Source organism: Papaver somniferum, chromosome 6, assembly GCF_003573695.1.
Source record: "Papaver somniferum cultivar HN1 chromosome 6, ASM357369v1, whole genome shotgun sequence".
NCBI classification, from domain to species: Eukaryota; Viridiplantae; Streptophyta; class Magnoliopsida; order Ranunculales; family Papaveraceae; genus Papaver; species Papaver somniferum.
The window spans coordinates 103,910,933-103,936,620 of record NC_039363.1 but is presented as its reverse complement, the minus strand read 5'-3'; the positions used below and the strand labels follow the sequence as shown (position 1 = coordinate 103,936,620).

General features: G+C 38.5%; 1 protein-coding gene and 1 long non-coding RNA gene across 2 annotated transcripts; both read right to left on the bottom strand.

The window, feature by feature from the left end:
* Window positions 1–9,191: 9,191 nt before the first annotated feature.
* On the bottom strand, window positions 9,192–10,133 carry LOC113285994. The gene is made up of 2 exons (XR_003329050.1): window positions 9,972–10,133; window positions 9,192–9,705 (listed from the first exon to the last, which is right to left on the bottom strand). It is a non-coding gene; the product is annotated as an uncharacterized LOC113285994 (long non-coding RNA).
* A 10,766-nt stretch (window positions 10,134–20,899) lies between these two features.
* Window positions 20,900–22,171, bottom strand: LOC113291231. The gene has a single exon (XM_026540788.1). The coding sequence runs from the start codon at window positions 22,169–22,171 to the stop codon at window positions 20,900–20,902; it is 1,272 nt and encodes a 423-aa protein (XP_026396573.1).
* Window positions 22,172–25,688: the final 3,517 nt, after the last annotated feature.

The window sequence follows — 25,688 nt, the reverse complement described above, 5'->3', positions numbered from 1 at the left end:
TGACCATATCTTATTTGGATTATTTATTAATCTCCAAGCTAACCTAGTAAGAAGAGCTAAATTGAATTTATGAGGATTCCTAATACCTAGACCACCATTAGTTTTGCTAGTACATATAACATCCCACGCTTTTATATATAAACCTCTATTGTTTCTAGTTTTCTTCCACCAGCAATCTCTTTGAAGTGCATCTAATCTGTCCAGGGTTTTCTTGGGCAAAGAGAAGCACATCATCTAGAACATTGGCATAGCACTGGTGACAGATTTAATGAGAGTAGTCCTCCCACCTTGTGACACATCATCTAAAAACTCTAAGTATGTCTAAAAGGTTGTGAGTCTGAGAAATACTAGAAGCTGAAAAAATAAAAGAATCATCGGCAAAAAATAAATGAGAGACATATGGATTTTGAATTGTAACTTTTATACCAATTATTTTACCAGAAGTTTCAGCATGAAGTAAAAGAGCAGACAAAGCTTCCATGCAGATAATAAATAGGGCTGGAGATAAAGAATCTCCCTGCCTGATTCCCCTAGTGGGATAGAAAATCTCAAGACAACATAGGAAACAGATGATATACAAGCATAAATGAGATCACATAAGTCCTTTGAAAATCCTCGACATTCTAAATTTTTGATGATAAAGTTCAATTCAAGCCTGTCAAAGGCTTTTGAGAAACGGGCGGGAGGGGATGGCTTGTTACGGGTTACAAGGGTTCGGGTTAGCACAGGCCAAAACCTGCGGGTTGATATTCTTCACGGGTGGTTATTTCTTCAACCCGCGCCCGCAACGGGTAAAACTTGCGGGTTCACAGGTTACCCGGATTGTTTAGTTAAAAACAAAATTAAAGCTTAATTATAATTAAAAATAAAATGAGTACAGATTATATATTTTTGCAACTTCTAAAACAGTAAACCTAGTTTACTCCAGAAGCGAAATGCAGATACAACAAAAAGAATGAAGAGAACACATATTCTACAGAACACAATAAAAGACTGGAGGGACAATGTTGTATAACAGAAGACAACAATGGGATGTGGGAGTCAAACTGCTTTCTAATCATTCATCTAATCCCCACCTTCAACAATATTCACCACTTTAATTTCATTCAACAGATCCAAGACCAACTCTTTCTTTCCTGGTTCTTCTTTCTACAATACAATCACAACCCATCTTGTTCTGTTCAGCACCAAACCCCTTCAGCCTTCTTTAATCTCCCCCACAGCAGACAACTCTTAAATTTTGATATCAATCATCAATAACAGTTCAGATCCCCCTTTTTCTCCTCTCGGTTGCAGCAGCTTCAAGTGAGTATCAATTCGAACAAACCCATCGATCGATCTCATCTCAAATTCATCTTATTTTAATTACAACCAAAATTGAATAACACCACCACTAAATCGAACCAAATACCACCAGCAACAAACCCATCTTATCAGAAAACTAGCCGAAATTGTGGATATTCAGAGGCAGTTCCAGGCAAAATTTCCCAATGACAAAGTTCAAGTTCTTCACAAATAGTGCAAAATTTGGCCGGCCTTATCTACACCTAATCAAGAATAGTTATTCGTTTTCTTTTCTTTCTTCTTCTTTCTTCTTCCTTCTTTTCTTCTCTGTTTCCTCTGTTAATTGGGCGAGTGATGGTTGAGAAACATAAATGAGTGACTAGGAGATGATTAAAGAGGGGATGGATTATGCAGTGACTTTTGGTGGTGGTGTTGGTTAGAGTAAACTATTTAGAGTTGATGAAAAGAGCTTCTGAATTCATTGAAGATGTGATTTGAGACGATTAAAGAGGAATTAATGATTGAGTTTTGAATAGCTTGAGGAATAGAAGAAGTTTATAATGTTAATTTGAGAATTCAGTTATTAAGAAGAACTTTAATTGACATATTGAGGAATTAGGGTTTCTGGAGTTGGTTTTGAGTTTGTGTAAAATTGAAGATGAAATCGAAACAAGAGGAGGAAGATCGAGGATGGGTTGCTGACAGTGAGGTTTACATGAAGTTTAATTTTGATTCAAAGGGAATTAGGGTTTCTGTTCTTCCCCAATTTTTGAATTAGGGTTTAGGATTTGAACTGATTTTGAGGTGATAGTTTTGGGTAGAGTGCTGAATTGAGTCAAAGCAAAGAAGAAGTGGATTCACACGCTGGAATCAACTGTTGGGGTGAAACCAAATTGAGGTAATTTTTTTCTCTGTAAACTTAGTTAAGAATTGATTCAAGTTAAGAATTGAGTTTATAAGTTAGTCTTTGAGCTAATACTTGAGACGGATGAATTAGTATTGCAAGAGCTGTAATTGTGTTGATAGTTTTGAATGAATGGTTTCTGAAGATTTCAGTTGAGATGGGTTTGGGATTGTGAATATGAAGTGTAGTTGAAATTGCAGAACTGGAGTTGTTGCGCTGATGTTATTTCAGTTAGGGAATTAGTCTCACAGAAGATGAAATGGTTATGTGAACTGAATATAGTGGATTTGAAAGGTTAGTGATAGGTTAATTGCAGGTGGTATCTAAGGATAGTGGTGGTGTTTGTGTAATGGAATTCCTGAGTTTGTATCTCAGATAATGAAAATGTGTGTTTGTTGAGTGATAGGGAAACTTGGTGATATTGTGAGAGTTGTATAGGGTTGGAGTTGAAGTTTAGATGAATTGGTTGTTTGTACGATGGATATAGTGTAGCTGCTTATAGTGATGATGCTTTTGGATTATGAAAGCTGATTGAATTGGAATTGAATTACAGTTTATGGTTATTTGTATGGAATATAGAAGTTGATATTCAGTGTGGGGTTGAATGTAAGTTAGGAATTGCCTGTGGGTAAAAGATGTGCTTAAAGCTGCAATTGCAGGTAGGCAAAGTTGTTGGTTGTAATTGAATGTCAAATTTGTTTTGTATTTGATTTGAAGTTGACATGTTAAATAATAAGATGAGAATGTTAGAATTAGAGTTGAAGTAAATTTACCTTTGGATTTAGCCTGTTAGTCATCCCAGTCAGATTCTGATTGATGTTCTTTCCTGACTCAGTTAATCTGACTGAGAATGTTAAACTGAGTTGAATCAGTTCGACTCACTGTGTCACTAGACCCGAGTCATTGACTTGTTGACTGTTGACTTGACCCAATATTGACCTGGACTTAGACGTTGACTGTTAGTTTACTCTTTCTGACCAAACATGGACCGTTAGTGACCCTTAGTTGACCAGACATACCAAGTCTTGGATTAATGGACTTGTTTAGTGGACTTGGGCTTAGGACTAGATTTCCTAGTTTGATGTTTGACCCCTTATGGTACGAATTAACTTTTGATTCCTTCTACGAAGTTGTAGATATTCATTAGACTTATTTAATGAGTTATATAACCAATCTAATTGAATTAGTAAATCTTCTCTATGTTAAAGATAGAGAATGAAAAGGGGTAGAATCATAAACGGGCTTAGAACCATTAGATAAAATTGTATGATTCTTGTGTGAGCCATTGTGGCTAGATTCTTAGAGTTCTCGTGTGATTAACAGTTAGTTATTAACAACGATCAATTCAAAGGATGAACCAATGTATAATGGATTTCGAGGTAGGCATGGATTGTCATCAAAACAGGTGGGAACTCTGTAACCTTCTTGTAATCATTAAGTTCCTTTTCATAAGCGAGCATGATATGCCATTACTTATTATGAACATATTTGTATGTAATTGAATGGGTATGAGTTGTGATATGTGTTACCTAGTATCCCCGCAGGGAGTGTCTATGATTTCTCCATAGCTCCTTGCTAAGTCTTATTCAGCACAGGAAGTGTAAATATTATATAGCACGGGAAGTGCAATATAGCTATTTCAGCACAAGGGTGTAAATAGTATTACTTTTTATATTTTATGGTAAATTTATGTTTTATTCAGCACGGGAAATGTAACTATTATCTACGAGGTATTTGGGGAAAACGGTAATTTGCATATCATACTGGTTTGATCGCAGAGATTGTAGTATGGGCTGCAAAATCTGCATTTCCTTTCCTTCTTAAAATGTTATATTTGGATGTTATGCTCGGTGGTTGGTGTAAAAGGTGTTATTTGCTTTCTCATATTGTTACACTTAAATTGTTTATCACTTAGTAAAGTTTTAGCGAACTGAAACTTGAAAGTTATTTGTTTCCATTGGGCACCCTTTTGGGATGATGTGCTCACTAGTCCCCACTTCAGTTTCAGTTACACGAAGAAATGATGCATGCGAAGATATCCGTTTTAGTAGCATAAAGTTTTAGCGAACTGAAGATGTTTATGTATCTTTTATATATGTATTCTTTTTCTGTAAAAAAACACATTAATATCAGAGAGTTTGGGTTTTGTTATTAGCACCTTATGTAATTATGATTCTTAAAATCGGTAATCTTGGATTGATGCTTCAATTAGGTTGCAATCATATATCTAAGCAGGTGAGTATTGGTTGGGGGGCGTCACATTCTGGAGTTCAAAAGTGCATACGGTCACATCACTCTTGAGGCAAACATGATGATATTATTCAACATATTTAAGTTCACATTAGCAACGATGATATGATTTGCATGGTATTGGGAATCCCATGGATTGCAACAATAATGAAACAAGTGAACATTCTTTGTTGGAAACAATACCTCCAAGACTTTCCAACAGCCGCACGATCCGGAGGACGACATGTTAACGAATTTTCGCCGCATAGGAGAAGGACATGGCTCATATGTCCACAGATTCCGTGTACAAGTAAGTCACGCTTATCCGATTTTCTCACAACTAGCTGCCTCATGCCCCGTCAACAAGTACTTGGGGACTTGACCCGGATATCAATCCCCAAGATACTCGGCCATGTGAATGGGAATTTGATCCTTTTTAGATATTTTATTAAGTAGGTAGGAATCGTCTGTGTCCGAAAATAAAAAAACTAGTAACCCAACACCTTGGGATATGCGATAAGCCTGAGGTACCAACGACCAACTCCTTCCAAGTCGAGACACGGTCAAGAAGGTTACTGCTTCACTGAAGAAAGCTATATTTGGTCATTGAATCCAAATTAGGTGGTTATTACAAACTCATCAGTACAATAACCCAAGAGGTTGGTCATACAAGGCAGCGTTCGAAGTATTCGGAAACTTAAACATTCTACCTCTCTTTACAACATTTTATATTTTCTGCAGCCTTTGTAATTCCTCCAACAAACTGTTTGCAATATTTTGCATTCATACTTAGGATTCCCATATATTAGCCAGCAAAGTATTATTTTCAAAATACCTTTGCAAATCGTTCAAAAATCTCTTTACCTACCGAAAAATCCCACAAAACAAACATATTTTCAGAAGCATAAGCACTTTCATTCCTGACAAAGTCATGGCCCTGGCCACCTTTATTCGTGCACACGGCCAACCAACATCTTCGCTCGAGCAAACGGTCATACCTTCTCCAACCCGGTCGCAACTATTATCAAAGATACTTTCCTAACCAGTCTATGAATACATATCCTTTATGACATCGAAAGAAAAGATAAGTATTCACTCTTTGTCTTATGAATTTCCAATTTCTTTGAGATCTTCTGTACTGTAAATGTCACCATCTAGTGCATACCACGAAACATTACTGTTCCACGCTAAGCAAGGGACTTAATGTAGATGGTGGGTTTTTTACAAGGGAAAAACTTGTAAAAATCGCCTCTGAACCTACACATAAACGTATCTATAATCATGTATGTACTAGAGATTCACCCAGCTGAACTTTTGGTATTATACATATATATATATTTTTATAAATATGTATAAATTCCTGACCCGACATCATAATTATAGATTCGTACTTCTACATCATATTCCGAAAGATAATTAAGAATGCGTATCCTGCTAATGGCCATACTGGCCTTCAATATGCCTGCAAGATTTTAGAGATTCACCCATATGAACTCTCATTATCTTATGAACAATCATATGAATTGTCATGCATTGATTAGTCTACACTGATGCTGCAATTATGAATATTCAGAATAAGCTACTACGCTATTATGAGTTACCAGAACCATAATATTTGGAATATTACTTCGAGCCGCAGAACTTCCACGACTGAATTCCTCAAATATGTTTCGTATGCTACAAACGAAGTGCTAGCGCCAACATGGTTGCTCTCCATAACCAGGCCACGGCCATTAACTCCCTAGCTAGCCAACTAGCTAGCCAGGCCACAACTTCCTTATATTTTAGCCTGGCCATGTCTTTGGCCACGACACTCCTATCCCTATCTAGCCAACTACTAAGGCCGTAGCCACCAGTTCCCTAACTAGTCACGACCTCCTAGTCTATCCCAACCGGCCATGGCCACCTTGTCTTGGACACGACTATCTTATGTATTAGCCTGGACATGTATCTGGACACGACATCATTATCTCTTAGAAAGCCACGCCGCTGCCACCTTGCCTTCTGTCCTAGCCATGCCTCGGCCTAGACTAGCCATATGGGTACGACCTAGTTTCCTAGTCCGGCCTAGCCTCCCTTCCTAGATAGACAACTATCTAGTCAGGCCACGTCCTCCATATCTCCCGACTTGGCCTATCTAGCTATCCATGGCTAACTTTCTCTAAGCCTAGCCTAGCCGGCCACCTTGCCTCTCAGGCCACGGCCTCCCTGTCTTCAGGCCTGGCCACGGCCTCCTTGTCTATTAGCCTGAATAACCGTGGATAAGGTGTCCTCATTATCCGGCCTAGCCTGGACTATTCAAGACAAGGGCATGTCCATCTCCTAACATGACATGGACTCCCTGTCTCTCGGTCTAGCCTAGACACGACCTCCTTTCTAGTTGGCCTAACCTAGCATCTAACTAGCCACGACCTCCTTATCTTTCGGCCTAGATTATCTCTCAGCCTACTATGCCCGTGGCCACAATCACGAACCAACATGGACAAAACTTCATAAGCACACATGTACATGTCGACTCAGCTAGCTATCGATTAGGTCGCGCCCATGCTACGACTTAACTAGATATTATCTTGGTGCCCGCACCTTCATGTATTAATATGGTTAGCTGTTTACAATGCCATCTTATGGCGGATTCATTATTATCCATGCATAACCTTGGAGCTAAGTTGTCTCTTCAATATATAGCATTCCGATTAGCTTAGGTTATTACTCAATCAAGTGTATCGTGGAAATACTAGAGATAACCCATGACTCTACTAATTCCTACGAGAAATCAAAACATGTCACATGGGGGAATTATTTAAGGGTATTGGTCTGGTGGTTTACAACAACATGCGGCGTGGAAACACCCCATGATAAGGAAGTTACAAGTAGTAACTGTTGAGAGCGGTTAAAGGAAGTGGCTAAATAATGGAGTAATGGTTTACGGATTCCAAAAACTTCCCTAGTATAATGGGCGTAACCATACCATTATCCCACTATCTCCATCTTTCCATCTCTCCACAATCTCCACTACTTACGAGGAAATAGTGAGTGTTTCTTACAATTATAAATAGACTACCTTGTCTATTCGGAAGAGAGAACAAGATTATCATTCCCAAGCTCTTCTTCTTCCATAGTTGAATAACCTCACACCCAATTCAATCACCACTGATTTCCTTAACTTTCTTTGCTTTCCCTCGTAAGATCAACCTAGTTTCTCTCTTTGTAACCGAAGCAAAACGTGAACGGCCAACTTCTTGGTTTAGGCTCGTTTTTTACGATTTTGATTTTCGAACCTAAAGAAAGTACTTTGAAAGTATATTGTTTTACCTAGGAGCGATTTTTTGGGTATTAACAGGACTGAATGCATCTGAGTAATCTAGTCCTTTATTCTGATGAAATTCTTCGGCAACCATTCTAGATTTGTATCTCTCAATAGTACCATCAGGATTTTTCTTTATTTTAAAGACCCATTTGCATCCTACTAAATTTTGAGAAGGATTTGGATCCACCAAACTCCATGTACCTGCATTTTTAAGAGCTGTAACTTTATTTACCATAGAGACTCTCCATTTTTGAATATTGTTTGCTTGAGTGAAGCATGTTGGTGTTATAGAAGGATCCATTGCAATAAGAGTAGCAGACAAAGCATGTTTGTTCGAAAACAGTTTCTTCTTATATATTCATTTTTACCCCTTGTGATCATAGGATGGTTATTGAAAATGGTAGCGGTCAAATCTTGTGCAGGGGAGATGTATGTTGTTTCAGAAGTTGCTGAAGACTCATTGGAAGCATCTGTATACCAACAAAGGTGTTATAACTGTCGTATCTCCAGAAGCATGATCATATATAGTGAAATAAAGCTTTGGGTCTCAGTGGAAAGATCGACTCATGAAAAATCACATGCCTTGAAATATATACTCTCCCTGTAGTTGGATTGTAACATCTATACCCTTTGTGCATAATACAATAGCCAATAAAAATGCATTGTTCTACGAGCCAGTTTGTTTGGTGTATATGGTCTTAACCATGGATAACAAAGACAAGTAAAAGCTCTTAAGAAGTTATAGTCAGATACCTGTAGAAACAGTTGCTCAAATGGTGATTTGAATTGAATCGCTCTTGTAGGTAGTCTGTTAACCGTATAATTAGCAGTTTGAAATGCTTCTACCCAAAAGGAATTTGCAACTCCTGAGTGAATAAGTAAGGTTTTTCCTACATCAACTAAATTCATATGCTTTGACTCTGCTACGCCATTTTGTTCAGGATGATGTGGACGAGATATCTCATGAGTGATACCACAATTTGACAGGAAGCCATCAGTCATTATAACAACAATATGACACTAAGTCACTTAAGCAAATTTTCCACTTGGACTTTAAATCGTAGAAACACTGTTTTATGGGGTAAATAGATAAGCTAATTAGACTTTCTTAATCATTTTGATCGTAAGGAAAATATATTTTCTGCTAAAAACATGAAAGACACCTCAAGATTAAGACAACAAACAATGAATTTTCTAAAGCCAGTACCAACATACCCAAATAGTTTCCGTTAACGGGGTGGCGTGGTGCAACAAAATGGGGTGACAAACAAAATCTGAAGTTTTGGTATGAAGCCTGATGATAGTTTTCTGGAAAAGTTGCAGTTCTATTGGTGGATCCAAGCACCGGCCAGTTGGCTTTTCTATTTTCTTTTTTTTCACAGCATCTCTTTTTAGAATTGTTTTCTGTTTAGTTTTAGTACTAATTGATTTTCCAGTTTTCTGAATTTGTTTTAGCCTTCGACAAACTAAATAAATAACTTCTCTTAACATAATATTTTGTGAAGCAAATACATGTATGATCCATAGTACTACGTATGAAACGCAATCATGTGTACAACTGGTACATGCATTACGGACGTAGTAGTCTAGTAGGTTAAATGTTTCACATACGGTAGTGCAGAATTATTTTCCTAAACTAGCAGCTGATAATATCTAAATAGCTACATTTAAGTAGTTAACTAAAAATACTGCTTTTATTTAATAGCAAATGATTAAACAGCACTTAGTACGACAGTACAGTTTGCCATAGTCCCGTACTGCTTTGCCTCCGTCTATAATAAGCTGATGTAGCAACAGAAGCATACATTTGCAGTGACTGAAGCGACACCAGGCACGCATACGGAAGCGTCCAATCTGAGGCCTACTGGCGCCGTACAGTAACTATCACACTTCAGATCAGTCGGGCAACTTTCTCCTGCAGGTAGCTTGACCTCCACTAGTGCAGTGGCACAATTAAGAGGTAAACCAGCTGATACCATCTCTGCGTACACATAAATATACACAACAACATGCTTAGTCATTTATTAATGATCATAAAATGATTGTTGCTACTGCAAAAATACGGAGTAATACATTAAATTAAAGTAACACTATATATGGAAACGTACACGAGGACAAGAAAGAACTTAACGAGATCCCAACGTTGATACGTTATGATAAACACAAAAAGTAACAACTGAAGGAAAATTCATAAAATCATAGAGAAGAACCTATCAATTAATTACACAGTACATAAGTTACACTTACGCATATTCGCAGAAATAGCGATCAAGGCAAATAGAAAGAACATCAATGAAGTCTTAGTAGCTGCCATTACGAAGGATAAGTAGAACACTCAAAGTTTTGCTAATGCTTAAAATTGTGTATGAAGATGAATGGATGATTACTTGTATAGCTTGGGATGAAGATTAAGAGCCAATACCACCTTCTATTTATAGCATGCTAGCTTCATTAGGTTAAACCAAGATATTAATTGCTTACGTTTTAAGAGGAGGTCCCCAGCCTCAAGTATACAGTCGATTCGTTTATGGTGGTGGTATCCATACGTCGGTAAGCTCATAGATAAACGTACACGTGATATAGTCATTTAACTAGGTTTAATCAAACACTAATTAATTCCAAATTGGCATGGTAAGTTGTCAAATTAAGAGTGTTTAGAAACCATCCCCAAATTTAATCACCATCCCTAGATTTAATTGCTTAAACCGGTAACAATATCATTTAACTAAGGTTAATTAAATGCTAATCACTCTCATCTTGTTTCTATCCACATAGAAGTCAAATTGGAGAGCCAATAGTATCCAACTTGGGGATATTAAAAACTAAGGTTGCGTTGATATGAACTTAAAGTATATTATTAAACCACAAGATTCGTATCAAAAGATTCAAAGGTGCCTATCTGAGCGAGATGGGGAACCTGGTAACTATCTACTTATCCATTGTGAGGTAGCTTATATAGCGGATCCTAAATGGATGACTCCTCCGGACATTAACAGTGTTTTGATCTCAAGTTGGTCTGGTAAGTCCCTCTGAAAGAAAACTTGTATGTGCTTAGGGTTTTACCAGCAGCAATACGCTGGTGTTTGTTTACTTAGAAATAACACCTCTTGAAATTACGGAAAATGGGTTATTTGTCCAAATATTTTTAAAAGATGATTCAAATGGACGAGTAAAAATTAGTATGGGTGAAATGGACAAAAGAAAATTTAGTAAGGATGAAACTGGATTCATCCTTGCTTAAACTTAAAAAATAATTAGGATTAAACTGGATGCATTCTGTGTAAATTAAAAAATAAGAAAAAGTATTTGAAAATTGGCAGGATAAAACTGTTTACATTCTGACTATTTTTTACAATTTTGTCCATTTAAACAGTATCAAAATTTAAGTGTTCTTTTCATCCAGGAATTATTGGTTTTGGTCTTTTTAACCAATTTTGTGTTGAAATTATTGATTTTGTGAAGCTAACAGTGGCATGCATATTAGCTTCATATCAGAGGTATCTTTCAGGATTTTCCTTGGAGCAATTTGTTAGTCGGAAGGAGATGGTTTTTCACTTTTTTGAACCTTGGCAGTAAATTGTCTGGTTAGCAAGTTCATGGTTGTTGTCTGGTTGTGCGTGTTGTAGTTTTTATATATTTGAGTTCAGCTCTTGTTGTTTTGGAGCTCCATTATGTTTTTTTCTTTTCTTTTCGGTCAAGGGTATCACGGCATCCCTTTCATGTACTTATAACTACTTTATCTGTATAATGAAACAACCATTTGGACAACCTTGATCAAAAGCACAAAAATAAAATCTTTTATCGATCATATACGATAACTTCTTCACAATTGACATAAATGAAAATGAAATAAAATGAACAAAGATACATGAGCAACCTACAACAAAGTGGTCACACATTTTTCAAAATAAATAATGAAATCACGCACGTAATCAACAAAAACCATGCACGTTAGAACTTATCACCTTTGGGTAGTTCTTTCTTTATCTCCGTGATTGCAATTTTCCCTTCCAGCTCCTTGATAAAGTTGGGAGAGCTAAATGGACTCGCCTGCGCACACACTATCCACGGTTGAACACATTTAGGCCACCAGCTTTGTTGTCCGAACCGACATTTACACCTCCCGAGTTGCCGTTCGAGGGAACATTTACGCCACCCGAGTTTCCGTTCGAGAGAACATTTACGTCACCTGAGTTTCCGTTCGAGAGAACGTTTACACCGCCTGTGTTGCCGTTTGAGAGAGCGTTTACGCCGCCGGTGTTCCCATTCGAGAGAGCGTTTACGCCGCCCGTGTTGCCGTTCGAGAGAGCGTTTACGCCGCCTGTGTTCCTATTTGAAACAACATTTAGGCCGTCTGTGTTGCTGTTCGAGATAACATTTACGCCCCCTGTGTTGTTGTCTGAGAACAGATCATTCAGGCCGCCAGTGTTAGCTAACCGCCTCTGTATAGATATATAAAAACTGTCAGAAAAGATATTAACACAAAAAAGAAATGAATTTTGCCATTTGGGATAGATGCCACATATTTTTAGTCGTATTACATTAATATCAACTTTCTAGACTGAATAATATGTATTTGGAGAATATATACTTACTGCGTCGACAACCATTGAAGATACCATGATCACAACAAAGATCGCAGAGAAAATACTGAGTTTCGCCATCTAAATCAATTTTACTTGAATTCTGGTGCAGTTATCTCGCTAACAAAGATCTTCAATTGCCTCTATTAGAAAGATAACTTATTTTATAAGACTTGTGTACACAATAATGCGCTATTTATAGAACTAGATTTTATGCTCAATGGGAATAAGGACAGTTGTAACAATTGAAGATTATCTTTTAGACATCCAAATTTCAACTATTCTGATTTCAAGTCGTGCGTCGTGAGATAAAATATTTAGTTTTTGGTAATGACTCACCAATGATTTTAAGTTTTTAACAATTACCAGTGAGCACGTCGTAGCACCAGCCCTAATATCACGAATTCACGATGAGTTAGCTTTTAGCCAGTTAGGTTATATACATGGGGAAATTAGGGAAAGACCCAAAATAAATAATATTTTCGTCCGCAATTAATTTTGGGTACCGTGAAACCCAAAATTATTTCCGTGACATCCATAATTATATGAAATTATTAAAAATGTTTACATGACAGATATGCATCCGCATGACGGGTTATACATCAGGGGTATAATTGACAATGCAACTTGGATATAACATATCTAAAAATCCGCGCCTTGGAATTATACAAATTTTATATCGTTGGAGATCTTTTTAAGAGAGCTATGTCAACTAGTACAAATAAGAATATCAATATTTTGTTTTTCACGAAACAATCGGAGGTGATCATCATTTTAGGCAAAATTTTCGAAAACACCTGACCATTATGCAGCCACCAAAAAACATGCATAACACATTCTGCAGATGCATAACGAATTATGCAACCATTTTCTCGACTTCGTAACAAATTATGCATCTATAACAAGTTATGTAGCCACTATTTTGGTTGATTTTAGTGCATACATAAAAAATGGATGCATAATGCATTATGCAACCATATTTTCGGATGCATAACAGGTTATGCATCAATTTTCTCGATGCATAAAAGATTGTGCAACAATTTTCTCGATGCATAATGCATTATGCAGCCATATTTTCGGATGCTTAACAGGTTATGCATCAATTTTCACGACTGCATAACATGTTATGCAGATATTATTCTTGGTGCATGACAAGTTATGCAGTCTTTGTTTTTGTTGGTTTCAATAGTGACGAAAAAGTTGAGGCATAACGTGTTATGCAACCGTTTTCTGGACTGCATAACAAGTTATGCAACGAATTTTGTAGATGCATAACAGGTTATGCAACCAATTCCATAGCTGCATAACAGATTATTCAACTATACGAATACAAAATACTTTCCTAATGTAAAAAAAATTCCACTATTTACAATTGAGTTCAAGTTCTATCCAAGTAAATTGCAATTTGATCAAAAGAAAATCCTAAATTGCAATTGAATCTCAATACCAGCAAAACCTTCTTACACTTCTTTTCTTTCCTTTCTCTGCTTCCTTGGTTCAACCACACAACCACAGCTCACATTCCTTGTAATAGCATTAGCACATTCCTTCACTTGCCGCTGCATTACTTGCATCTTTAATGCCACCCTGTAACCAATTCATCACCAAGTTCTCTTCTTCTCGGATATCAAAGCATCATTGCTGAAGCACACACACCAGCCATACATCACCACTATTTTCTCTCAACCACAGCTAACTCACCAGCAACACTTCCTTTAATTCAGCTACATTTCTCAAGAGTCAATAGCTCAGTACCGAGTATCATCAACCAACGAAGCCATTTCAGCTGCACAAACAATACAATTCTTGCCTGCAATTTCATTTTAGCTTCAATAATTCTCAAGCAGCACCAGACCCATCACTGGAATCAGCTGCAACTCATCATACACTGCCATTGCAGCATCAACATCATCATATTCTAGAGTTTCACCTGTCCTACACATACATCTAATCAACTCATAAGAGAAAACAAATTATCCTCAATTCCTCTGTTATTTGTTGTCGGTGCAGGCACCGTCTTTACAACTACATGTTAACCCACACAGCTTACCATTTTTACGGCAAATGAAGTCTTGCATTCCACAACATAATCTGTCAGTAAATTTTCGATTAAAAGAATACAGGAAAACAAATTCAAAACATAAGAGAAAAGTATGCAACTTAGCATTCATAACCTCTCAATCCCATACATTCATTACATGATAGCCTAACCACTGCAACAACAGCGCCACCAGAACTTAAGACTTGTCTCAATTTGCTCCACCAGTCACTTCCCTGCAACTGAGTTCAATTCATACCCACACGGCACACATCACCTGAGTCATTGAAAAGCATCAACACCACATGCCATTCATTCACCAACAAAGCTCATTTCCTGCAGCTTGCATCTTCTTTGTAATCACAGCAACCAGAAACAACAACTTCTTGTTCCTCCAGGATTCAGCAAACCCATCCTTCTTAGCATCTAGTTCTTTCAAAATCAACTTCACATCCACTAGAAATCGAGCTTAGAGACCCTTGCTTTGATATCTCGAAACCAATCAATCAATCTCAACAACAACCTATTATTCCTTGTTCTTCCATTGTAATCTGAGCTTCTAAAAGTCTTCAATTCATCACATCGATCATCATAACAGACTCAAACTCATTTCAAATTCACACCTTAAAATTAAACCTCTCACAACCATTTATACTTCAATTAACAACATACCCATTGACAATTGATCGATTAAAATCGATTTCACACAAAATATCAATCAGTTACGAAACCCTAAATTAGCTTACCTTTTTCTTCTTCTTCCAGTGCTCAATCGACTTCAACACCATCACCTGCTCTCGATTCATCAAGCTACTAAACTTCCTAGAGATTAGTCACACCAAATCAAGCTCGATTTCCTGGAACTGAGGTCGATAGAGAGACAAGAAGAAGAACAATAGAAAATGAGAGACAAAAGATAAAAAAATAGAATATTAGAAAATATGGGTTTGTGAATAATTTAGGCGACAATAATGGGTGCGCCCGTGAGTTTTCACGCCCGTGGGTTTGAGAGTAGGAAAAAAATGAAAAATGGGTGTGGTAGTAGTTTTCACTATATACATTTCCAGCAAGAAATGTTTGGCCCACAGGCTTAGCCCATTTGTCTGTCCAATAGAATCTCTAGATTCATATCAAACTCTCAGACCATCACTTTATACAACAATGGCATTCTCCCGATCGGGATTTGTTCATTTCCAGATTCCAGGATTTCGTTACTTACGCTTATTTAATTCAGTTAGGGTGCTGATGAATTGAGTTAGCATAATTAGTTGAGTGTGATATTAAGTTAGGGTGATTAAAATTATAGATTAGTGCAAGTAGATTATAGTTATTGTAATGGCTTATATTTAGATCATGCATTTTTTTTCCTTTTCCCAGCCCAGAATGAATTCTTTTACGAGGCATACCAAGAATGTAATCCTGCAAACACTCATTTATATGTTTAAAATTCGAAAAATGGGTCAAATGACCACAACTCATAAAGTGTGGGAGCAATGAACTTGTAAAATATAAGTCTCGGTGAAAAAACATAGAAAAATTAGTCATATGTACCCTTAACTTTAAACTTTATTCTTTATCATATCCTTTTCTCTCTTCTATTTATTTTCTCACTTCAATATAAAATTAATCACGAAAAATGTCTTAACTTCCAAAATATAAGTCCAATTTTAATAAAATTTATATTTTTGGAAAGTGCTCGAAAATCTCTATAAAAAAAGATCCATTGTTGATATGAAATTCGAAAAAAAATAATTAAACGAGGTCGTTAATACATTATGCACCCAGGTACAACTTGTCCAAAATTTATTTCCTATAGATGTTGCCAAAAGTGACTGAGAAATACCTTATCTCTGTCTGATACAATGGAGCTGGGCAGACCATGAAGTTTGAAAATATGATGCATGAACTCCTTAGCCACGGAGATTGCAGTGAAGGGATGGCTCAAGGAAATGAAGTGATTGTATTTAGTCATCCTGTCCACTACCACCAATATAACATTCTTCCTGTAAGATATGGGTAATCCCCCAATAAAGTCCATTGATATATGCTTCCAAGCTGTGTCTGGGATTGGCAAAGGTTGTAGAAGGCCAGCAGGGGCAGAATGCTCTGTTTTGTTACACTTGAAGATGTCACACTGAGCAACAAACTGGAAAATGTCTTCTTTCATTTTAGGCCAATAGAAATAAGCAATGGATCTTTTATTAGTTACCAACATGCCAGAGTGGCCACCCACAACTGAGGAATGCACAGAATGTATAATTTGATTCCTAACTTGCAGGGTGTTTCCAACATAAATTCTTGTTTTGTATTTGATGATGCCATTGTGCAAGGAGTATTGAGGATGAGCTGGTGAAATAAGTAGCTGTGAGATGATCTGTTGACCTATAGTGTCTTCAGCATAGATGGAGATGATATCTTGAGCCCATTGTGGTTGAGCCACTGAGAGAGAGTGATAAACAGAAGTATCATGAGGAATTCTGGATAAAGCATCAGCTGCCTTATTCTCAAGACCTTTCTTGTACTTGATAATGTAGTTCAAACCCAAAAGTTTCATGAGCCATTTTTGTTGTAATACAGTAGTGATTCTCTGTTCCATGAAGTATTTCAAGCTCTGGTGGTCAGTGTGAATTATGAATTGCTGGTGAGTTAAATAGTGTTTCCACTTTTGAACTGACATGACAATTGCCAATAATTCCTTGTCATAGGTGGAAAACGCTAGAGCTTGTGGTCCTAATGGCTTGCTGTAGAAGGCTATGGGCTGACCAGACTGCATTAATACTGCTCCAAGTCCTGTAGAACAAGCATCAGTCTCAAGAACAAAAGGTTGAGAAAAATCAGGCAGTGCCAAAACAGGTGCAGATGTCATGGCCTCTTTGAGAGATAAGAATGCTTGTAAAGCTGAAGGTGACCAACAGAAACAATCCTTCTTTAACATATCAGTCAGTGGTTTGCTGATGTTTCCATAACCTATGATAAACCTTCTATAGTACCCAGTTGTTGATGGTGGTTTTTAGCTTAGGGTTAAAATCATAAAACCGCACATCTGACATGACGTCACAATGACCATTAGCACATTTATTGAATCGATCAGCATGCCTATGTAAGAATTACCAGGGTATCTTTTTTTTTATGTGTCATGTTCTACGGCAGAACCCTTAACATTGACCGACATCATCTATGTCAAACCCTAATTCTAATGCTACCGCGCCAAGGCATGCCAACCATGCCAGCCGCACCACTGTGCCAATGGCAAACCATGTCAGCCACATCTTCGCGCCAAGGCATGCCAACCATGCCAGTCGCACCACTATGCCAATGGCAAACCATGCCAGCCATATCTTCGCGCCAAGGCATGCCAATCATTCCAGCCGCACCACTGTGCAAATGGAAAACCATGCCAACAACATCTCCGCGCCAAGGCATGCCAACCATGTCAGCCGCACCACTTTGCCAATGGAAAACCATGCCAGCCACATCTCCGCGCCAAGGCATGCCAACCATGCCAGCCACACCACTGTGACAATGGAAAACCATGTCGGCCACATCTCTGCGCCAAGGCATGCCAACCATGCCAGTCACATCTCTGCGCAAAGGCATGCCAACCATGCCAGCCGTACCACTGTGCCAATGGTAAACCATGCCATCCACATCTCCGCGCCAAGGCATGCCAACCATGCCAGCCGCATCACTATGCCAATGGCAAACCATGCCAGCCACGTCTACCGCGCCAAGGCATGCCAACCATGATAGCCGCACCATGCGCCAATGGCAAGCCAAACCCTTTGCCCACCATTCCAAACCAACCGCACCTTGCCTTGGCCCCAACCATGCTAGCCGAACCATGCGTCAATGGCATGCCAAACCCTTGGCCCAACCATGCCAAGCCAACCACGCCTTTCCTTGGACCCAACCATGCTAGCCGCACCATGCCCCAATGGCATGACAAACCCTTGGCCCACCATGCCAAGACAACCGCACCTTTCCTTGGCCCCACTATGCCAAGTCGTCCGTACCAAACCCTTGGCACCACTATCCAATCCATCCGCGCCATTGGCCTTGGCCCCATCATGCCGGCCTTCCCCATGCGACTACCAAAACGAAGGCGTGCGACGTTCAACGTCCACCCTTCCATCCTGGATGCAAATCCTAGCCGTCCAAGGTCTCTAAACAGCACATGGTAACCTTTGGCCCAAAACCCTAGTTTTGGCCACGCCAAACCGCGCCAAGGCATGCCATGCCACATGTGCCAATGGCATGCCAACCACCTTGCCGCGCTATACCATGTCGGCCTTCCCTATGTGGTTACCAAAACGAAGGCATGCGACGGTCAATGGCTACTATTCAATCCTAGATGCAAATCCTAGCCGTCCAAGGTCGCCAGAAAACGCATGGTAACCTTTGGCCCAAAACCCTAGTTTTGGCCATGTCAAACCGCGCCAAGGCATGCCATTCCACATGTGCCAATGGCATGCGAACCACCTTGCCGCGCCATACCATGTCTGCCTTCCCTATGCGGTTACCAAAACGAAGGCGTGCGACGATCAACGGCCACCCTTGAATCCTAGATGAAAATCCTAGCCGTCCAAGATCCTCAAACACCGCATGGTAACCTTTAGCCCAAAACCGCGCCAAGGCATGCCATGCCACATGTGCCAATGGCATGCCAATCACCCTGCCACGCCATACCATGCCGGCCTTCCATATGCGGATACCAAAACGAAGGCGTGCGACGATCAGCGGCCACCCTTCAATCCTAGATGCAAATCCTAGTCGTCCAAGGTCGCCAGACAATGCATGGTAACCTTTGGCCCAAAACCCTAGTTTTGGCCACGCCAAACCGCGCCAAGAGATGTCATGCCACATGTGCCAATGGCATGCCAACCACCTTGTCGCGCCATACCATGCCGGCCTTCCCTATGCGGCTACCAAAACGAATGCCTGCAACAATCAACGACCACTTTTTAATCTAAGGTGCAGATCTTAGCTGCCAAGGTTACCAGCTAACGCATGGCATTCTTTGGCCCTAACTTTTGGCCACGCCTAAACTAGGCCATATTAAAACCATACTGAGCATACTTTCATGCCCCTGTATACCAAACGAAGGATTTCAATAATCAACGACTACCTTTCCTCTTAAGATGCAAAATCTCGATCGTCGAGCCCGCAAGTCTCCCAAGCTCAACTTGCCTGAAAACAACAACGTGCTACATGTTTTCCATGAAAACACTCGAGACATCAACGCATGTCACAAACTGGGGGATGCTCATTGGGTATTGGTTTGGCGGTTTACAGCGTGCGGCGTACACTACGCCCGTTATAAGAAAGTGTCATAAGGATGAGGCGGTTAATAAATACAAGGAGTAATGGTGAAACGCTTTCTTTTATGGAACATCAATTCCAAGCGTTACCGGTTACCACCTCCTCCCATTTATTCACTCGTTTTTCATTTCTTAAAGAGACCAGAGTACGTTTCAATTCGAATTGTATAAATAGGCATTACCTATTTCCACCGAACAACAAGTTCTGGTCAAGAGCATACAACAATATGAAAACGTTTGCTAGATTTCCCATCTTTTAGCTTCCCACTTTCTGATACAAGTCATGAAACAACTACTCTTACAAAATCAACTATTCTGGTCTCAACACTCTCTTCGCTTCCCTCCCCAAAACCAACCCTTCTTATCCACTTTGTGACCGAAGCAAGTCTGGAACGGTCATTTCTTTGTTTAGGCCGGACTTGTATAGATTGATCTCTCGAATCTAAAGTACTCCCTTTCAGTACATTGTTTAGGGTTTATATTTGTTTCTCACCCACATCACACGAAATTACCGAAACTAGCAGAAACTGTTTTCATCCTCAAACACCAGTCAACCCAAGAAATCCTCTCAACTGCTTCAGAGTAGTAGGTTATGGCCATTGTTGCATTGCAGCTATTTTGTCAGGATCAGCAGCTACACCCTCAGAAGTGATTAAGTGCCCCAAATAAGCTAACTTGGTTTGAGCAAAACAACATTTGTTCTTACTGGCAAATAAGGAATGGTGTCTCAATAATGAATGAACTTGAGCTAAACGCACTGCGTGTTCTTCTATTGATTTACTATAGATCAAAATGTCATCAAAAAACACCAAGACAAATTTTCTTAAAAAAGGTTTAAAATAGTGTTCATAAGGGACTGAAAGGTGGCAGGTGCATTAGTTAACCAAATGGCATGAATCTAAATTCATAATGCCCTTGATGGGTTCTAAAAGCAGTTTTCTGAATATCAGCAAAATGCATTAGGATTTGATAATACCCATATTTAAGGTCAATTTTGGTAAAAATGACAACACCATGAAGTTCATCCAATAAATCATCAATCAATTGAATGGGAAACTTATCTTTGATGGTGATGTCATTAAGTTTTCTGTAGTCCACACAGAATCTCCAAGAGCCATCTTTCTTCTTGACTAGAAGTATAGGTGAAGCAAAAGGACTGTGGATGTCATGTATAAACCCAGCATCCAACATTTCTTGGACTAATTTTTCAACTACTGATTTCTGCATATGAGGGCATCAGTATGGCCTCTGAGAGATGGGAGCATAATTATGCTTCAAAGTTATTTGGTGATCTATAGCTCTCTGAGGTGGTAAGGAAGTAGGAGGTTCAAAAACATCAGCATAGGATTCTAACAATGTAGAAATCTCAGGATGAATTGGTTCCAAAGGGGTAGTGGAAATTGAAAAGAATTGGCCAATGGTAGTAGGTGTATTATTCTTTAAAAAATTCAGAAAAGAGCTACCACTGATCAAGTTACAAGAAGGTAAGGTGGAGCTGCCTTTTGCGGAAAAATTTCTTCTTCTCATACAATTAATAACATTGAGATTGTCATTGAGAAAGACGATATATTTTATTCCTGATCTTCTATCCCACCTTATGGCTTCCCGACAAGCTCTTGCTTCTGCCTCATTAGAGTCTGAGCACTTCCCTGATCCTCCTGCAAAATCATAAATTGAACTAGTTTTATCAAACAACACCAGAGCGTAAGCAAATCTCTTAGTCTGTTTATTAAAAGCAGCGTCAAACATAATATACTCAGCGCTATTAAACATATAAGAAGAGCCCTCTTTACAACCTGAGTGAGAAATATCACAAGCTTTTTTTGGTCTAACTGTATGACAAGTATTATTGCTCAGATAAGTGACTTGGAAAAAATTAAGATCTTTTTTAATAGTGCTTATCAAATCAATGGGGTTAGGATTAACGCCGTCAAAGGAGACTCTACATCTATACTTCCAAATAAACCAAAATATATACGCACAAACATCTATATTAGTTTTATCCATAAGCCAATCAAGACACCAATTTTTAAAACCTGAGTTTCTTTTGTTATAGAAAATATGTGAAAAAGACAAGCCTCTCCAAATAGCTTCAGAGAAATTACACTCAAGGAAAAGATGGTCAGTTCTTTCACTAGTAATTCTATTACACATAATACACTGAGTGTCTAATAGGATATGTCTCCCTAATCTTTCTTTGACTCGTAGACAATCACTTAGGGATTTCCACATGAACATTTTCACTCTAGGAATTACTTGTAGCTTCCAAATATCCAACCATTCTACTCTGGCATCTAAATGTTTTTTATTATTACATAAATAATTATAGGGAGATCCAACTGTAACCTCTCCATCCTGGGTACCAATCCATTTAGGTTTGTCAATGTTTTTAATGTTAGGCTCAATCATTTTAATTTTCATAGTATAATCATCATCAAAAAAACTTTTAATAAGACTAACATTCCACTCTCCATTATTTATCTTTCCAGATATTAATGTTTTCCCCATTTCCTATGTCCTAACTATGATTCTCTTTTATGATATCTAATACCTTACATATACTATTCCAGACCCATGATTTGTTATTCTTTTTTTTGTACTTCAGTGGTTCAGTTTTGGGAAAATACTTACATTTGAGGATTCTTGACCATAGCTTATTTGGATTATTTATTAATCTCCAAGCTAACCTAGTAAGAAGAGCTAAGTTGAATTTATGAGGATTCCTAATACCTAGACCACCATTAGTTTTTCTAGTACATATAACATCCCACGCTTTTATATATAAACCTCTATTGTTTCTAGTTTTCTTCCACCAGCAATCTCTTTGAAGTGCATCTAATCTGTCCAGGGTTTTCTTGGGCAAAGAGAAGCACATCATCTAGAACATTGGCATAGCACTAGTGACAGATTTAATGAGAGTAGTCCTCCCAGCTTGTGACAAAAATTTTCCTTTCCAACCCTGAATTCTATTATAAACTCTATCAAACAAGTTTTGGTAGTTAAAAGATTTATACCTATTAAAGAATAAAGGAGTTCCTAGATAAGTATCAGTTTTGGTTATTCTACTAACATTAAGAATTCTAGCTAAGATTTTACAATGTTTATTTTGGACTTTTTTACTAAAGTAAATACCAGATTTTTGATGGTTTATTAGTTGTCCTGAAGAATTACTAAAAACTCTAAGTATGTCTAAAAGGTTGTGAGTCTGAGAAATACTAGAAGCTGAAAAAATAAAAGAATCATCGGCAAAAAATAAATGAGAGACATATGGACTTTGAATTGTAACTTTTATACCACTTATTTTACCAGAAGTTTAAGCATGAAGTAAAAGAGCAGACAAAGCTTCCATGCAAATAATAAATACGGCTGGAGATAAAGGATCTCCCTGCCTGATTCCCCTAGTGGGATAGAAAATCTCAAGACAACATAGGAAACAGATGATATACAAGCATAAATGAGATCACAGAAGTCCTTTGAAAATCCTCGACATTCTAAAATTTTGATGATAAAGTTCCATTCAAGCCTGTCAAAGGCTTTTGAGAAACGGGCGGGCGGGGATGGCTTGTTACGGGTTACACGGGTTCGGGTTAGCACGGGCCAAAACCTGCGGGTTGATATTCTTCACGGGTGGTTATTTCTTCAACCCGCGCCCGCAACGGGTAAAACTTGCGGGTTCACAGGTTACCCGGCTTGTTTAATTAAAAACAAAATTAAAGCTTAATTATAATTAAAAATAAAATGAGTACAGATTATATCTTTTTGCAACCTCTAAAACAGTAAACCTAGTTTACTCCAGAAGCGAAATGCAGATACAACAAAAAGAATGAAGCGAACACATATTCTACAGAACACAATAAAAGACTGGAGGGACAATGTTGTATAACAGAAGACAACAATGGGACATGGGAGTCAAACCGCTTTCTAATCATTCATCTAATCCCCACCTTCAACAACATTCACCACTTTAATTTCATTCAAAAGATCCAAGACCAACTCTTTCTTTCCAGTTTCTTCTATCTACAATACAATCACAACCCATATTGTTCTGTTCAGCACCAAACCCCTTCAACCTTCTTTAATCTCCTCCACAGCAGACAACTCTTGAATTTCGATATCAATCATCAATAACTGTTCAGATCCCCCTTTTTCTCCTCTCGGTTGCAGCAGCTTCAAGTGAGTATCAATTCGAACAAACCCATCGATCGATATCATCTCAAATTCATCTTCTTTTAATTACAGCCAAAATTGAATAACACCACCACTAAATCGAACCAAATACCACCAACAACAAACCCATCTTATCAGAAAACTAGCCGAAATTGTGGATCTTCAGAGGCAGTTCCAGGCAAAATTTCCCAATGACAAAGTTCAAGTTCTTCACAAATAGTGCAATATCCAGCTAATGTTACCTTATCAGAAGAAAAGGCAGCAGACTGCAGACCCAAATTCAAAAAAGAATGAAAAATAATGAATCATTTAATCTCATCACTAACATATTAAAAAATCGTAACAAGACAACAATAATCAGAAGCAGAAAAGAGACCGATCAGAACGTGACTGAACTACAATTAGTAGAGCTCTATATCAATGGTATGATCCCTGTCTATCGTGCCTTGTTATAAAATTTATGATTCCAAACCTTGTTTGAGTTACATGAAGCTGCTAAGCGGTCGGAAATGATGGCTCCAACCTTGTTAGAAAGAACGAGGCCCGCCAGAGAGGAAAGTCATGGAGACACTCGCGGAGATAGGCGCCTAGTAAACAAGCAATACGCTGGTAAACCATCCATAGGTGTTGTCTCCGACGAAGGGACTAAGTGGAAGGCTACACCTCATCCGACATCTCAAACTAAGCGTTCTGCATCAAATCCAACCAAAGCTATGCGCCAGCAACAACAACAACAACCAAAAGAATATCCATCTTCTCCATGTTTTCCCTTTCCCATGGAGGAAGTCCTCGAACTATTAGAAGTACAGATACATTACGGAGCTATCAAGTTACCACTTGTGCGACGTCCACCAACTGCCGAAGAAATGGCAGACCCAAAATATTGTCGCTTTCACAGATTTGTCAATCACCCCACTAATGAATGTAATAGCTTAAAGCGTATCTTTAAGGAAAAAGTAGATTCAGGAGAACTGCAACTGAGGAATGAAGGCGTTCACAAAGACCCCCTCCCTGTCAGGAATTTTAATCTTTCCAGAGACTCGGTCAACAAAACCGTTCAATCTACGATGTAACGTGTGTGCGAGATTCTCCACCTCTCAAAAGCACAACGCAAAGACATTTTCTCCGCCCTTAATCGTGTTGTGTCTGGTAAGCGTTTACTCTTTGCTGAAAAATATACTTTGGAAGATGTAGCTGTAAAACATAATGGAAAGCCTGGTTGGGGACTTCTCAATGCTGCTTGCCTCATGGATGCTGAATTTGAGCAAGTATTAATTGATGTGGGGACCGACGTCAACATCATGTCTATCAATACTTTGAGGACGAAAGGAATCCCCAGACATGAATCTACCTATTCACCATCCATAATAAAAGGTCCTTGTAAGGACCCTCGAGCTCGTAAACGCTATTAGACCAGTCAAGAGACGTCTTAGCCGATAATAACTTGATTAGTTTAACACGAACGTTAATTAATAGGAATTAATATAACAACGTTCTAGATACGAAACTAGTATCATTGAATAAGTCTCGAAAAGTTATGCGAATTGGGATACTCGAACGTGTCATTCAGATACCGTGCGAAGAAGATATCATCAGATTAGTTTGAAGGGCAAAATAGTCATTTTGAATTTTAAACGACTTGGAAGCCCTTATCCAGAACGTTGGATGCCTCGGTAATTTGTCCGGCCTTATCTACACCTAATCAAGAAGAGTTATTCGTTTTCTTTTCTTTCTTCTTCTTTCTTCTTCCTTCTTTTCTTCTCTGTTTCCTCTGTTATTCGGGCGAGTGATGGTTGAGAAACATAAATGAGTGACTAGGAGATGATTAAAGAGGGTATGGATTATGCAGTTACTTTTG

What these genes read in the sequence shown, in the direction of transcription:
- LOC113291231 (XM_026540788.1), bottom strand. Translation starts at nt 22,171, where the DNA reads ATGGGGAAAACATTAATATCTGGAAAGATAAATAATGGAGAGTGGAAT.